Genomic DNA, 15,799 nt, shown 5'->3' on the forward strand with positions numbered 1-15,799 from the left:
CTGAAGATTAAGAAAGCAGGGATTCAATATGATTTCAGTGAATGGAGAATGACATGAGAATAATACACTGTTTTATGGTAGGACTGATGTCTCCTACTGGTATCTCCTGTCCTTGCAGATTGCTATTCATGAGATAAATCAGGATCCTGGGATCTTGCCCAATGTCACCCTGGGCTACGACCTCTATGAGAACTATTACAATTCAAGAATGACTTACGACACGATGATAGATCTGCTCTCTCCTGGCAGGGCAAATGTTCCAAACTACAATTGCGGAAGACAGAGCAAACCCCTGGTTTTCATTGAAGGGCTTGATTCGGACACCTCTGCCCAAATTTCAAGTTTGCTGGGAATTTACAAAATCCCCCAGGTATGAAAACAACAGCATAGGCAGCCTGCAGGAAAGCACTGCTTTGTTGGAGAAAATGCCAGGAATTGTTCAGAGAAGTAAAGGCTGCCCTTTCCACCAGAGGAATCACAACTGGACCCTTGTTCCAGTAAATAGTAGGCACGTGGTTAGGGAAGCTCTCCCCCCCCTTAGTGGAGGGTTTGTCCAGCTGTGAGAAGAAAAGTCCCAGAAGGAGAGTTCACCAGAGCACCCTTGTAAGAAGGGAAACAATCCTAGTGGTGCAGCAGTAACATTGCTAGCACATTTGCAAAGCTAAGCAGGGCCCGGTATGGTTTCAAATTGGATGGGAGACCATGCGTTGAGATTTCTGCATTGCATGGAGTTTGGACTAGATGACTCTCGGAATCCCTTACAATTTCATGTTTCTATAAACAGAACACTCATGAGAACTACACTGCTTAGTAGCTTAGTGGGGAGGTACAAGGGGAAATGGGGCATGATAAAAATGCAACCTTTTAGGGATCTGTCTGGCACCAATAATTTCGGAGTAGATCTTCTGAGAAGAGTTCTTCAGATCCATTAAGGTTATATCTTTACTGCCTTCTTCCAGCTGCATCTATTCCTTTCCTTTCCTTTTTCCTTTCCTTTTTCCTTTCCTTTTCCCTCTCCTCTCCTCTCCTCTCCTCTCCTCTCCTCTCTCTCCTCTCTCTCCTTCCTTCCTTCCTTCCTTCCTTCCTTTTTGATTTGGCAGAAGTAGAGGGATGGCACATTTACACTTTCCCCTTGCGAAATCACCTATCAGTGTTGTGATCCCTGCTTCAGAGCTGCTCCAAATACCCAGAAAAGTGTGGTGCTTTCTCTCATTGCCAATGGAGCCCTTTTCCATTGTGAGTACCAATCGCTCTGTGAGATATCATCACAGTTCAAAATGGCATATATAAATGCAATGCACCAGGTAGTTTCTCCACAGTGCTCAGGTGCGAAGCAGAAAGTGAAATGAGTGCAGGCAGTAGGGCCTTATGCTGAAGGCTGATAAATATAGGGCAGGAAAAGAAATCTATAGAACTGACCTCACACGGAAGATGTGAAATATCTATTAAAAAGCTGCTTAGGAGCACCCCGTGCACACAGAGAAATGTGCAGGATCATGACCCTTCCTGAGCAGTATTCCCAGTTGATTGATAATATCAGCGCTTGCCCTGAGAGCAACAGAAACCCTTCAATCTCTCCTTTCCTTACTAGGTAAGTTACATTTCCGTTAATCATGCTCTTGGCAAAGCACAGTTCCCTTTCATCTACCGGGTGATCCCAAATGAAGAACCCCCAAGCCAAGGGATTGTTCGTCTACTCCTGCATTTCAGGTGGACGTGGATCGGGCTCATTGCTCCTGACACGGACAATGGAGAAAGGTTTCTGAGCACCTTGACCCCCGTTCTCATTAGGAGCAGTGTCTGTGTTGCCTTCTCACAAAAAATCTCACGAGAGGATTTCATTGTGCCCGATTTACTTGACAAGATCCTGCACAAGATTTTGTTTTCCATGGACAGGAGAATCCATGTATTTCTGTACTATGGGGAGTCTCTGTCTTTGGTAGATGTATTAACAACAATTGACGTGGTGGGTGCAACCCTGACTCCAATTACAGGGAAAATTTGGATCACAATAGCTTTGACGTACTTCAACTCCAACCTATCTCCCACAATGCTTATGAACAAGCACATCTATGGTTATTTATCATTATTTATCCAGACCAAAAAAAAATCGAAGCATAACCTGCCAGTTATATATCATGGTAATCTCGATATGAATACGATATGGGAAAATGGATATCATTGCTTATATTCAAAGCATGTGTTATCTGTGAAAGGCCAGAACCGATGCATTGCGAAGGAGAACCTGAAGAGCTACCCTCAAAATGTCCTGGAAAGAAGCCTTTTTCAAGACACTTACAGCATTTACAACACTGTCCGATCTCTGGCACGTGCCTTAAATGCTGCAGACTCATCCAGAGCCAAGTGGGTGGAGATGGTGGGCAGAAAGAGATCGGAAGGTGAAAGAATCCAGTCATCACAGGTATTCCTTTTTATTCTAGTGACGTGGCTGTATATGGTTCCACTTGAATTGACAATCACTTCCACTCTGCAATTGTTATTTTACTTATATAACAGATCCAATCCTTGGGGTCTCCAAGAACAATGTTGTTGTTCAACGTCTTAAGAAACGACTTGCATGAAGGAATTGAGGGGGTGCTCATCCAATTTGCTGATGATACCAAACTGGGAGGGTAGCTAATGCCACAGAAGTCAGAATCAGAAATCAAAATGCCCTTAACAGATTGGAGAACTGGGCCCAAGCTAACAAAATGAATTTCTATAGGGACAAATGTAAGGTTCTGCACTTAGGCAGGAAGAACCAGATGAACAAATATAAGATTGGGGACATGGGGCTTATTAGCAGTAGAGGAATTCTTGAAGAAACTGGGTATGTTTAGCCTGGAAAAGAGGAGACTGAGAGGAGATATGAGAGCCATCTTCAAATATCTTAAGGGCTGTCACATGGAAGAAGGAACAAGCTCGTTTTCTCCTGTTCTGAAGGGTAGGACTCACACCAATGTCTACAAGTTTTAAGAAAAGAGATTCCTTATGTATAAGGCAGCTTACTATCTTGGAGCCAGTCTCTGAGGTGCTTTCAGAATTAGAGGAGAACTGAGGCAACATTTTACCTATTCTGAAGTCACATTGATTCCTCCGACTCCTCCTCGGCTGCAACATGTGAGCTTCTACTGGTGCCTATTTATCACAGAAACCTAGAATCATAGAATTGTAGTGCTAGAAGGGACCCCTGGGAGTCATCTTCCTACATTTCCCTGTAATGCAGGAATCTCAACTAAAGCATCTATGACAGATGGCTATCCAACCTCTGTTTAAAAACATCCAAGGAAGGAGACTCCACCACTTTCCAAAGGAGTCCGTTCCACTAGATTCCACTGCTTGAAAGAGGGCCCCATTTTCCAAGACCTCAAGTAAATTGGGGCCACTTAAAAAAAAAAAAAAACTTGTGTGGCCACTATGGTGCTGATAACACCAAGGTTGCAGGTTCAATCCCCGTAAGGGACAGCTGTATATACCTGTATTTCAGAGGGCTGGTGCCAGATGATCTTCAGGGTCTTTCAGCTCTGTGATTCTATGACCCTAAGCCATGTGCAACAGCCATGAGTCTTATTTTTTTTTTAATCATTTTTCTTTTTCATCCATTACACACATCTCATATTGATAACATTTGCTGTGCATTCCTTCCTCCCTCCCCTCCTAGGCTTCCCCCAACTTCCGCTTCTGGTTTGGTTCTCCTTTCACCCACTTTGCTGCCTCCTAAAAGAAAAAGTTGGGACGCGGGTGGCACTGTGGGTAAAAGCCTCAGTGCCTAGGGCTTGCCGATCGAAAGGTCGGCGGTTCGAATCCCCGCTGCGGGGTGCGCTCCCGTTGCTCGGTCCCAGCGCCTGCCAACCTAGCAGTTCGAAAGCACTCCCGGGGGCAAGTAGATAAATAGGGACCGCTTAATAGCGGGAAGGTAAACGGCGTTCCGTGTGCGGCTCTGGCTCGCCAGAGCAGCGATGTCACGCTGGCCACGTGACCCAGAAGTGTCTCCGGACAGCGCTGGCCCCCGGCCTCTTTGAGTGAGATGGGCGCACAACCCTAGAGTCTGTCAAGACTGGCCCGTACGAGCAGGGGTACCTTTACCCTTTACTAAAAGAAAAAGTTACTAATAACATATTTATACAATAATATCAAACCTAAAAACATAAAAATAACAATGAATACACCATATTATTTCTCTATCTTCTACACATTTTCTAACACTAATAGTGTGAATGTTTATTTAAATCCTGCCATCAAGTCTATAGACTTTCTTTGTTTCTGCAAGTATAATATAAATTCCCAAAGTCACTGTTGTCTTTTTCTCTTAATCTGTCTGTCATTTTTGCCAGTTCTGCATAGTTCATCAACTCCTCTTGTTCTTTAGTTGGTATTTCTCCAGTCCTCCAGTTTTGTGCAATCAACATTCTCGCATACATGAAAATAGTCCTCTTTTCTTTCGGTATATCTTGGCTTAAAATAACTTATAAAAAGGCATCTGGGTTTTTTACAAAAGTTATTTTCAACAACAGCCATGATTCTTAGAGCATGAGTCTATTTTAATCCTTTTTCTATCTACCCCCCCCTCTCTCTCTCTCTTTCTTTCTCTCTTTCTTTCTTTCTTTCTTTCTTTCTTTTTCTCCCCCCCCTCCTTTTTGTCTGGATCTGTCTTTTTAGCTACATTAACATTTTAGTTTGGATCAAGTGATATTTGATAATAATCTTTGTATCTCTCTTTAAAATTCTAATAAAGTTTATTCAAACAAAAAAGAAAGAAAAGGAAAGAACCAACTTCGATAAATGCCAGGATTTTCTCTGTCCTTCTAGCTTCACCCTTTCCTGAGAAACGTCAGATTTTATAATACTTCTGTGGACGGAGTTTATTTGGATGAGAATGGGCAACTGGCAGCTGACTTTGATATTGTGAACTTTGTGATTCTTCCCAATAACTCCCTTCATGAAGGGAAAGTTGGGCGTGTGGAGAAACGGGGATCCCAAGGCGTACAAGTCACCATTGACCAGGATGCCATTGTGTGGCCTCCTTGGTTTAACAAGGTGGGTTGAGCCATTCAATTAATGTTATTCTATTGATCATCTGTTAAGTTCTAACAATACTTCTGGTATTGTTGATTAGACCTCGAAAAAAGAAAGCTATCATTGCTTTGAAAATACTCAGGAAAGGTTCTTCCATATTCACTCATTCTCTAAAAACCATGGCAATTCCAAATCAGAGCTCCTCTGTTTTGAGCTACATGTTAAATCATGGGCAGGCAACCATTTTTTCTCCAAAGGGTCACATTCCCTCAGAAGGAAATGAAGGATGAATCTCTCAAGGAAGCTGCAGGCAGGGCTGAGGGTGGAATCAATACTGAAGGTGGGCAGAGCAAAACATGAAAGAATTCTGGATCAACAAATCTGGAATAAAAATGGCCTGACTTCATTTTTTTACCATGGTTACATCAGAGTAGATTTCCCTATGCAGCTGTGTTCAGAAGTAAGCCCACTGGTCTTGATGGCAGCCCCGTACAGTGGTACCTCTGGTTACAAACTTAATTAATTCTGGAGGTCCGTTCTTAACCTGAAACTGTTCTTAACTAGAGGCGTTCTTTCACTAATGGGGTCTCTTGCTGCTGCTGCGCCTCTGGCACACGATTTCCGTTCTTATCCTGGGGTAAAGTTCTCAACTCGAGGTAACTCCTCCAGGTTGGCAGAGTTTGTAACCTGAAGCGTTTGTAACCTGATGCAGTTGTAAGTAGAGGTTCTACTGTATAGGGAAGTTTTTAATGTTTAGTGTTTTATTATGTTTTTACATATGCCGGAAGCTGCCTAGAGTGGCTGGGGCATCCCAGTCAGATGGACAGGGTACAAATAATAAAATTATTCTTATTATTAAATAAGTATACAATAGACCAGTAAAGGTAATGCTCAAGAAGGAACCTGATCGTAAATTCTTTGACTGTTAATCTGCTTCAGTTTAGAACACAGACTGGGTTTCTTTCCTGCTTACAGGCTGGAGAGAAACAGGGTCTCACGGATACCCCTTTGAAGGTCACCCTTGAGCTTTGCAAAAGTGTGGCTTCCATATCAGCAACATGGATTTTTCAGATATCTTCTAATACCTTAAGTTTTACTTAAGATTCCTAACAAACATGAAGGAAATAACAAATACAGAGACGAGGCAGGGATCGAGTAAGATCTGCTCTCATAGTGGATCCATGAGGTCAGGAGATTCAGAATACCATGGAGCAGGTTAGGCTGAGAACAGCAAACTGAATGAACCAGCCTCTTGCAGAGAAGTCACTAAACTGCATTTTTGTACATATAATTAGCCAAAATCAAGGTCTAAACTGCTTATGATACCACAGTCCTGATGAAAATACCTCCCACAATCCCCTTACTTTCCCTTCCTATTACTTCCAGTGACTTTGCATAGATAGCAATAGCCCTCACTATCGATCCTTTGTCTATGAGTAGATGGTGCCTCATTCCAGATGTAGCAAGAGCTGTCAGCCTGGGTCTGTCAAGGTGATCCGGGAAGGAGAGCAGCTTTGCTGCTATGATTGCGCTCCCTGCAAGGAAGGGACAATCTCTACCCAAGAAGGTAAGTGTCTACACAGGAAAGGGCAGCCTTTAAGGAATGGGTAAATTATATTTAAATATTTTTGGATTAATTAGACTTTTGTGGAGTTGAAAGAAATGGCCTTATGTGTGAACTGGTGGGTGTTTTGTTGTTGTTGTTGTTTAGTCGTTCAGTCGTGTCCGACTCTTCGTGACCCCATGGACCAGAGCACGCCAGGCACTCCTGTCTTCCACTGCCACCCGCAGTTTGGTCAGATTCATGTTTGTAGCTTCGAGAACACTGTCTAACCATCTCATCCTCTGTTGTCCCCTTCTCCTTGTGCCCTCCATCTTTCCCAACATCAGGGTCTTTTCCAGTGAGTCTTCTCTTCTCATGAGGTGGCCAAAGTATTGGAGCCTCAGCTTCACGATCTGTCCTTCCAGTGAGCACTCAGGGCTGATTTCCTTAAGAATGGATGCATTTGATCTTCTTGCAGTCCATGGGACTCTTGAGAGTCTCCTCCAGCACCATAATTCAAAAGCGTCAATTCTTCGGCGATCAGCCTTCTTGATGGTCCAGCTCTCACTTCCATACATCACTACTGGGAAAACCATAGCTTTTACTATACGGACCTTTGTTGGCAAGGTGATGTCTCTACTTTTTAAAATGCTGTCTAGGTTTGCCATTGCTTTCCTCCCAAGAAGAAGGCGTCTCTTAATTTCGTGGCTGCTGTCACCATCTGCAGTGATCATGGAGCCCAAGAAAGTAAAATCTCTCACTGCCTCCATTTCCTCCCCTTCTATTTGCCAGGAGCTGATGGGACCAGTGGCCATGATCTTCGTTTTTTTGATGTTGAGCTTCAGACCATATTTTGCGCTCTCCTTTTTCACCCTCAATAAAAGGTTTTTTAATTCCTCCTCACTTTCTGCCATCAAGGTTGTGTCATCTGCATATCTGAGGTTGTTGATATTTCTTCCAGCAATCTTAATTCCGGCTAGGGATTCATCCAGCCCAGCCTTTCGCATGATGAATTCTGCATATAAGTTAAATAAGCAGGGAGACAAAATAGAGCCTTGTCGTACTCCTTTCCCAATTTTGAACCAATCAGTTGTTCCATATCCAGTTCTAACTGTAGCTTCTTGTCCCACATAGAGATTTCTCAGGAGACAGATGAGGTGATCAGGCACTCCCATTTCTTTGAGAACTTGCCATAGTTTGCTATGATCGACACAGTCAAAGGCTTTTGCATAGTCAATGAAGCAGAAGTAGATGTCTTTCTGGAACTCTCTAGCTTTCTCCATAATCCAGCACATGTTTGCAATTTGGTCTCTGGTTCCTCTGCCTCTTCTAAATCCAGCTTGCACTTCTGGGAGTTCTCGGTCCACATACTGCTTGAGCCTTCCTTGAAGAATTTTAAGCATAACCTTGCTAGCGTGTGAAATGAGTGCAATTGTGCGGTAGTTGGAGCATTCTTTAGCACTGCCCTTCTTTGGGATTGGGATGTAGACTGACCTCCTCCAATCCTCTGGCCACTGCTGAGTTTTCCAAACTTGCTGGCATATTGAGTGTAGCACCTTAACAGCATCATCTTTTAAAATTTTAAATAGTTCAGCTGGAATGCCATCACTTCCACTGGCCTTGTTATTTGCAATGCTTTCTAAGGCCCATTTGACTTCACTCTCCAGGATGTCTGGCTCAAGGTCAGCAACCACACTACCTGGGGTGTACGAGACATCCATATCTTTCTGATATAATTCCTCTGTGTATTCTTGCCACCTCTTCTTGATGTCTTCTGCTTCTGTTAGGTCCTTACCACTTTTGTCCTTTATTATGGTAATCTTTGAACGAAATGTTCCTTTCATATCTCCAATTTTCTTGAACAGATCTCTGGTTCTTCCCATTCTGTTGTTTTCCTCTATTTCTTTGCATTGCTCATTTAAGAAGGCCTTCTTGTCTCTCCTTGCTATTTTTTGGAATTCTGCATTCAATTTCCTGTATCTTTCACTATCTCCCTCACATTTTGCTTGCCTTCTCTCCCCCGCTATTTGTAAGGCCTCATTGGACAGCCACTTTGCTTTCTTGCATTTCTTTTTCATTGGGATGGTTTTCGTTGCTGCCTCCTGTATAATGTCTCGAGCCTCCATCCATAGTTCTTCAGGCACTCTGTCCAGCAATTCTAAATCCTTAAACCTGTTCCTCACTTCCACTGTGTATTCATAAGGGATTTGGTTTAGATTGTATCTTACCGGCCCAGTGGTTTTTCCTACTTTCTTCAGTTTAAGCTTGAATTTTGCTATAAGAAGCTGATGATCTGAGCCACAGTCAGCTCCAGGTCTTGTTTTTGCTGACTCTTGTTTTGGTGGGTGTTTAAGGATCCAGAAATCCCAGCCACCATAATGTCATTTTTTGTATCATCTCCATTACCACTTCCCCAAGTGTTTTACATGTGATTGGTTGCCATTTTGATGTATCCACTAGCCCTTTGCAATTAAATTAAAATATTAATCTGCCTTACAGTGACTGGAACAGGCTATCAGCCTATTTTTCAAATGTAGTTGGAATGTAAATTTTCACAACAAAACATGTCTTCTGTGGAATGTAACAGTAATTGTGCACATATGAATGATGCTGAAGTCATTGTTCTTCTTTTCAGATGCAAAGCATTGCACCAAATGTCCAGAAGACCAGCATCCAAACAAGAATCAAGATAAATGTGTTCCCAAAATTATCAACTTCCTGGCCTACGAAAAACCCTTGGGAATAATCCTGACTTCCTCTGCCCTATTCTTGTGCTTAACCACCTTCTTTGTGTTAGGAGTTTTCATTAAATACAAGGAAACTCCCATAGTCAAAGCCAATAACAGGGACCTCTCCTACATCCTCCTTGTCTCTCTCCTTCTCTCCTATTTAACCTCCTTCCTCTTCATCGGCCGGCCAAGGAAAGAGACCTGCCTCTTTCAACAAATGGCCTTCAGCATCATCTTCTCTGTTGCCATCTCTTCCGTCTTGGCAAAAACCATCACTGTGGTGCTGGCCTTCCTGGCCACAAAGCCAGGGAACAGAGTGAGGAGATGGCTGGGGAAGAGTTTGGCCAACTCTATCGTCATTTCCTGTTCCAGTGTCCAAGTTCTCATCAGCACTATCTGGCTGGGGTTCTTTCCCCCATTCCCAGATTCCGACATGAACTCTCAGCCTGGAGAGATCATCTTGCAATGCAATGAAGGGTCTGTTGCCATGTTTTATACTGCCCTTGGCTATATGGGTTTTCTGGCTGCCATCTGCTTCACGGTGGCTTTCCTGGCTAGGAAACTTCCTGGGGCCTTCAATGAAGCCAAGCTGATCACCTTCAGCATGTTGGTCTTCTGCAATGTTTGGGTGTCCTTTGTGCCTACTTACCTGAGCACCAAGGGGAAATACATGGTAGCCGTGCAGGTCTTCTCTATGTTGGCCTCCAGTGCTGGGCTCCTGGGCTGCATCTTCATTCCTAAGTGCTACATTATTATACTCAGGCCTAACTTGAATATAAAGGATAATCTGACAACAAAACTAAAGATGGCATCTGATTCTTAGTAGATTTATTTCCCCATCTTACACACCTGTGGTCAGTAAAGAAGTAATAAAAAAAGCCTTTTCACTTATGAGTGGTTATTATGAACTGCTATTTTAAATATTTTCTCTTCCCTTTACTAATGTCCCACCAAAGGCTATAGGTCATGGCCAATGAAGATGAGGCTATGGTGACCATGGAATGCCCACAGGTTCTATTGTTTTAATATTTTGTAGGTATCAAATATGCCAAAAAACTGTGTGGTATGTTGCAGATGTCTCGCTTATCTAAGTAGACATTCATAGTTGGCCTCTGATAAAGAAGTAAAATGTGAACGTAGAAACTATTTCACAAAATGCAATTCTTTCCAGAAATCAGGGCATGATGAGGATTGGTGTAAAGAGGAGTGGCCAACTCCCAGGAGACTGCAATCCAGTTACAGAATTAAAAACTGGCAGTGATCTACCCCTGTTTTTGGGGGGTTCAGGGCAAAGTTGTTGACCTTTTTTAGGGAGGAGGAAAGCCCTGTTTTTAAGGGTTTCAAATCACTGGCACTCCAAAAGGGACCCAGCGATCAAACGTAATCTACCAAAACCTCCCGGGGATCTACCAGTAGATCGCTATCGACCTGTTGGACATCCCTGGTGTTAAGGAAAAGAGTGTACTGTGTGCTACATGGCCCCTATTGGAAAACCAATGGTATCTGTAAGATACACGTTTTATGACTTTGCATGTTAACAGTTGTGGCGTTCATACGGAGCCCCTGGCCATCTCACGGACCATTGACCCGTACACCACTAATCTGCTGCCACCAGCAAGGTGCTCTCCGGTAAATCACTTAGTCACAGTTTGGTTCTTAAGTTAACAAAGAAGAAGAGAAGAAGAAGAGTTTGGATTTGATATCCCGCTTTATCACTACCCTAAGGAGTCTCAAAGCGGCTAACATTCTCCTTTCCCTTGTGTAGTTTATTGCAAACACAAATATTGGGCCATTATAAAGAGATTTAGTGGTTCTTAGTTGATCGGTGATGCGGTAGTGTTATATTGTATTATTTATGCAAATTGATTTTCTCTGGAGTTAAAGATCTGACTGGGACAAAACTTGTTATGCTGCGCTCGTATTTTGCACAATTTGTATACGGTGTTTGTTTGATAATGTGTGGTTTGCTATGCCTAATAAAGGATTGACTTTTTAAAGCAAACACAAATTAACTGCATTCAAAACGTTGTTACCCTTTATATTCTTAGTCTTATTTTATCCTGTCTCTAACTCTTCTACCTCCCCTCACAAAAGAACCAACTGCCCTGTCTCTCTGTTTCCAACTGTCTGCCAACTGCTTTCCCAACTGCCTTTCCCAACCAACCAACTAGTTCAACCTGGGGCTAAGCCCTTTTATAACCAGGTAGGCTCCGCCTCTGGCTTTTCTATTGGTCTACCTATTAACCCTTTCTCTCCCCCTGTACAGACATTTCCAAAAGAACGGGCAAACGCCACAACAGTCAGTTGGTATTTAGATACCAAGTCATTGTTTTGGGGAAGTGTTTGCTGAGGCCCCCCAAAAAAATTCAAGGAGGGGACCAGAACACCCCCAAAATCCACAGCGGATGTGTGTGCACATGCCATGTGACATGCTCACCTTAATTGAGCAGCCCATGCAGCATTCGAGTGACACGTCAGCAGGTTGGACGACATGTGCTCACAGCGAGAGCAGAGTGTGCAACATAAGCTTGATATGAGCACATCTTTGTGCATGTTGTGTGGCGTCGCCCCCCCTTAATCATGGTGGCAAGGTAGCGCTCTTGAGACCAAGGGAAGCAAGCAGGTGGGAAGTCAGGTAGGTGGGTGGGTGATGGGGGAGAAAATATTGAGGGGACTGACCCCCCAGAAGAAACTTATTAGGGGGCAAGGGGGCACGGCCCCCTACAGTTGGCACTGCTAATAAAAGGAGCCACGGCAGAGCTAGCCGGCAGCTTGCTTGGAGCTTGCTAGCTTGCTTGATCCTGCACAACTCACATGCATCCAACTCCTGTGTCATCCTCCGTTATTTCTACGACATCCGATGGGGCTTCGCCAGCTTCTGGTTGGCTGCAGGAGTTTCCTGCAGCCAATCAGAAGCCGCGCTTTGGTTTATGAATGTTTTGGAAGTCGAACGGACTTCCAGAATGGATTCCGTTTGACTTCCAAGGTACAACTGTATGCTGGAAGCCGCCCAGAGTGGCTGCGGCAACCCAGTCAGACAGGTAGGGACACATAATAAAATCACCACCACAACCGCCATCATCTTATGGTGGTTCTCCACTAAAGGTCAGCCCAATCTCACCTTTCCCCTCCCTGACCCTTCTCAGAATCTTTGTTTCCACCAACATGTTTTCCTCCAACTTTGCAGCTGCGCCTAGAGCCACACGGAGAATCCATGAAAGTACAGAGCTGTTAATTATAATTAAAAGTAAATAAATCACAGTTGTTTGTTACTCTTCTTCTGGTCAAAACTTCACTTGGAGACAAATAACAGTAATATCAAAAATGAGGCAGCGTGACGCAACTCCATTTCACATGCCTGAAATGCCAACTGCACATTGAGACCTTTGGCTGTGATTTGGGGCAGGCAGGGACTCTGCCAGTGGGAAGGTTTCATTCCATTCCTTTCTTGTAATGTCACTGGGACATGGATAATAATTCATAGAAATAATGATGGAAGATGGATGAAGAAGAGAAGAGACGGTGAAAGAAGATTGGAGGAAGTTTAAAGATTATCTACAGAAATACTATAAGATTAATGAATTTTAAAATGACATCAGATTGAATGTAAAAGGTTATTAGTAAAAAGTTTAAAAATTAAAAGATCTAATATTTTAAGATACAAGAAGATTAAGTTATATTAAGATATTCAAATTAAGATAAAAATTAATTAAGACAGAGGGAAGGGATTTGTTGTTTGAATATATGACGGAATACAGGGAAGGGAGGTCTGGGGAAGTCGGAGAAATAAGTTAACGCAAGGAATATTATGAAGATAAAACTGTTTTTATTTTTGTTTTGTTTTTTTCTTTGATTTTTTTGTCGTTTTGTGTTCGTGTAATTATGTATTTTTTCTGTTTTGGCTGTTGTTTTTTGCTTTTTTGTCATTTCATCTTTTATGTAAAACTCAATAAAATATTTATTAAAAAAAAGATAATAATTCATAGAAATAATGATGGAAGATGGATGATTTTGGAAGATTTCCTGGTTAAAGGTCCAGCCTGCCCCTCTGGGGGGCAGGATTCCTACCCCCCAACCCGTTCCACAACTGAACCCGCCCAGAAAGTCCAGGCGGCTGCAGAGGCTGCTAGTTATCAAAATTGTAGTGATTTATCTTCCATCGCCTTGCCAATGCTCAAGGGCATTCCCAAAGACCACAATTTAGAGCAATAACAGAAACATCAGAATTGACAGCAAGGAGGTGAAACGTCTTGCAGCAACAACCCTGCGGCATAAATACCTCTTGCACCACCGAGAGCCTCGGGTGACAATTAGGAAGGGGTGGGGTGCAGGGGGCTGAGTCAGGTTGAGACATCCTATGTGGCCCTGTAGCCATGACTAGACTCCCTCTGTGATTCATTGCAGTCTCAGCCTTGCCCGAGGGTCTTGGCTGCTTCTCATGAGCATGGAGAGCAGCCCCAGAGGCGGCAGCTGTGGCAGGTATATCCAGATTGTGCTGATGGTGATACTCTTTTCCCGGACAACCTGTGAGATGCCGGCGGCAAAATGCCCCTTGAATTTCATAAACAACCAGACAGACCCCTTGAATTATTACAGAGCAGCAGACTACATCATTAGTGGGGTTGTATCTGCCACCAATGTCATTCTACTCCCGATCAAGTTCTCCAAAACTCCCTCTACGAGATATTACCCGTAAGTAATTAAGGGGCATAAGTAATGGCAGAGACTCGGGTGGCTCTGTGGTCTAAATCACAGAACCTAGGGCTTGCCAATCAGAAGGTTGGCGGTTCGAATCCCTGCGACGAGGTGAGCTCCCATTGCTTGGTCGCAGCTCCTGCCAATGTAGCAGTTCGAAAGCCCATCAAAGTGCAAGTAGATAAATAGGTACCACTCCAGTGGGAAGGTAAACAGCGTTTCCGTGCGCTGCTCTGGTTCGCCAGAAGCGGCATAGTCATGTTGGCCACATGACCCGGAAGCTGTCTGCAGACAAACGCTGGCTCCCTTGGCCTATAGAGTGAGATGAGCACGCAACCCCAGAGTCGTCCGTGACTGGACCTACCGGTCAGGGGTACCTTTACCTTTAATTAAGGGGCAGTGGTGGATTTGTTGCAATTCCTGCTGGTTCTGATTTTGTATGTCCCAATTGTGCCCCGGTCTCTCTCTTTTTCTAGTCCTAATACTGAACAATATCCCCTCTTTTGGCAGAAAGTTGATTATTATTATTATTATTATTAATATACCGCCCTATGCTCGCAGGTCTCAAGGTGGTTCACAGGTTAAAATCAGAATATACAAAAACCACAAAATACCTAAATCAAAATATCATCATAATCATCGTTACTTTTACTTAAATTTGTATGCCCAGCCTTCGCCTGAAGATCTCAGGTTGGTTCACAGCTTTAAAAAACACAAAGCAAAAATTTAAAAATGTAAAAATTGCACAGCAAGGGGTTGGACTATATCATTTCCCAGAATGCCTTTATTACCTCACAAAACCCCCACATATGAAAAAAGGTGCCTTCTTTTTCTTTACATTTCCAACAGATATTTGTACCTTTCTTACACAATTTTCCTAACTTACTGGGAGTCAAATATCATCTGTACATCATTTTCATACAGTTTTATTTCAGTGTACAACATGCCGAGAATTTCAAATCAGTTTTCCATAACCTTTCCCAATCCGAAAGTTGGATATTGTGTCCCCAAATCCCTTACTCAGTGTACCATTACAGATTTAACTTGTTCATCCTTTGTATGCCATTCCAAAAGCAATTCATACATTTTTAACAGTATTCCCCCCCCCAAACAAATCTTTTTTAAATCTTGAGGTCTCATGACTGAAACCCCTCTTTTTATCTGCCTTGAAATTATCATTTAATTGATGAAATTGTTGCCAATCAGTTAATAAATCCCTTATCTCTTCAAAATCCTTCAGTTTTTTGGCAGTTTTTCAATTTGCTGGCATGCTCTGCATTTTGTATATATTTGTATTTTGATGTTTTGAATGTTGGCTGTAAGCAGCTTTGGGCACAGCTCATTGTGGGAAAATGACATATAAACATGGCATTTTTATCAGCCGGAACTTGCCGGAACTCAGTCATGGCTCCTCTCAAGTGGGTGCCATTGCCATTATAAGAGAATGAGGGAGGCGTTCATGGTGACTGGTGACACCTCTTTTTCTAGAAAAATAGCAGTGCAGAAGTAAACTCAATCGATCAATCAAACTCCTATGGCATACAATATATGTCGCTTCACTGACTGGTGTTGTCATTGAATAATGATGATGATGATATATTATTTATACCCCTCCCAGCTGGCTGGGTTTCCCCTGGTGAACTTTTTAAGTGCTTTTGCCTGTTGCACAGATTAGCAGAGTATAGCAGAGCACTGCAGCATTTTTAGGCAACTCTTGAGATTTCTTAGTCAAGACAACAATCAGGAACAAGGCCGACGACTAGCAACTTGATTCTTGTAGTTTATTATAAAGGTAAAGGTAAAGGTACCCCTGCCC

General features: G+C 43.0%; 1 protein-coding gene across 2 annotated transcripts; it reads left to right on the top strand.

The window, feature by feature from the left end:
* The first annotated feature begins 1,462 nt into the window (after positions 1–1,462).
* On the top strand, positions 1,463–10,175 carry LOC310670270 (vomeronasal type-2 receptor 26-like). 2 transcript variants are annotated; one of them, XM_083425339.1, is made up of 5 exons: positions 1,463–1,591; positions 1,711–2,422; positions 4,810–5,037; positions 6,457–6,583; positions 9,195–10,175. In XM_083425339.1, the coding sequence occupies exons 1-5, from the start codon at positions 1,485–1,487 to the stop codon at positions 10,109–10,111; spliced, it is 2,091 nt and encodes a 696-aa protein (XP_083281465.1). In that variant the 5' UTR covers positions 1,463–1,484; the 3' UTR covers positions 10,112–10,175. The 2 variants fall into 2 exon arrangements, with proteins under 2 accessions (XP_083281465.1, XP_083281466.1); XM_083425340.1 differs by having other exon boundaries at positions 2,217–2,399.
* Positions 10,176–15,799: the final 5,624 nt, after the last annotated feature.

This window comes from Podarcis tiliguerta (assembly GCF_965153285.1).
Source record: "Podarcis tiliguerta genome assembly, chromosome: 2".
Taxonomy (NCBI): domain Eukaryota; kingdom Metazoa; phylum Chordata; class Lepidosauria; order Squamata; family Lacertidae; genus Podarcis; species Podarcis tiliguerta.

Excerpts from the sequence above, each read along its gene's own strand:
- LOC310670270 (XM_083425339.1), top strand. The coding sequence starts at position 1,485 with ATGTGCAGGATCATGACCCTTCCTGAGCAGTATTCCCAGTTGATTGAT. Across the intron at positions 2,423-4,809 it reads AAAGAATCCAGTCATCACAG|CTTCACCCTTTCCTGAGAAA; the intron begins GTATTCCTTTTT and ends CTGTCCTTCTAG. Across the intron at positions 5,038-6,456 it reads GGCCTCCTTGGTTTAACAAG|ATGGTGCCTCATTCCAGATG; the intron begins GTGGGTTGAGCC and ends GTCTATGAGTAG.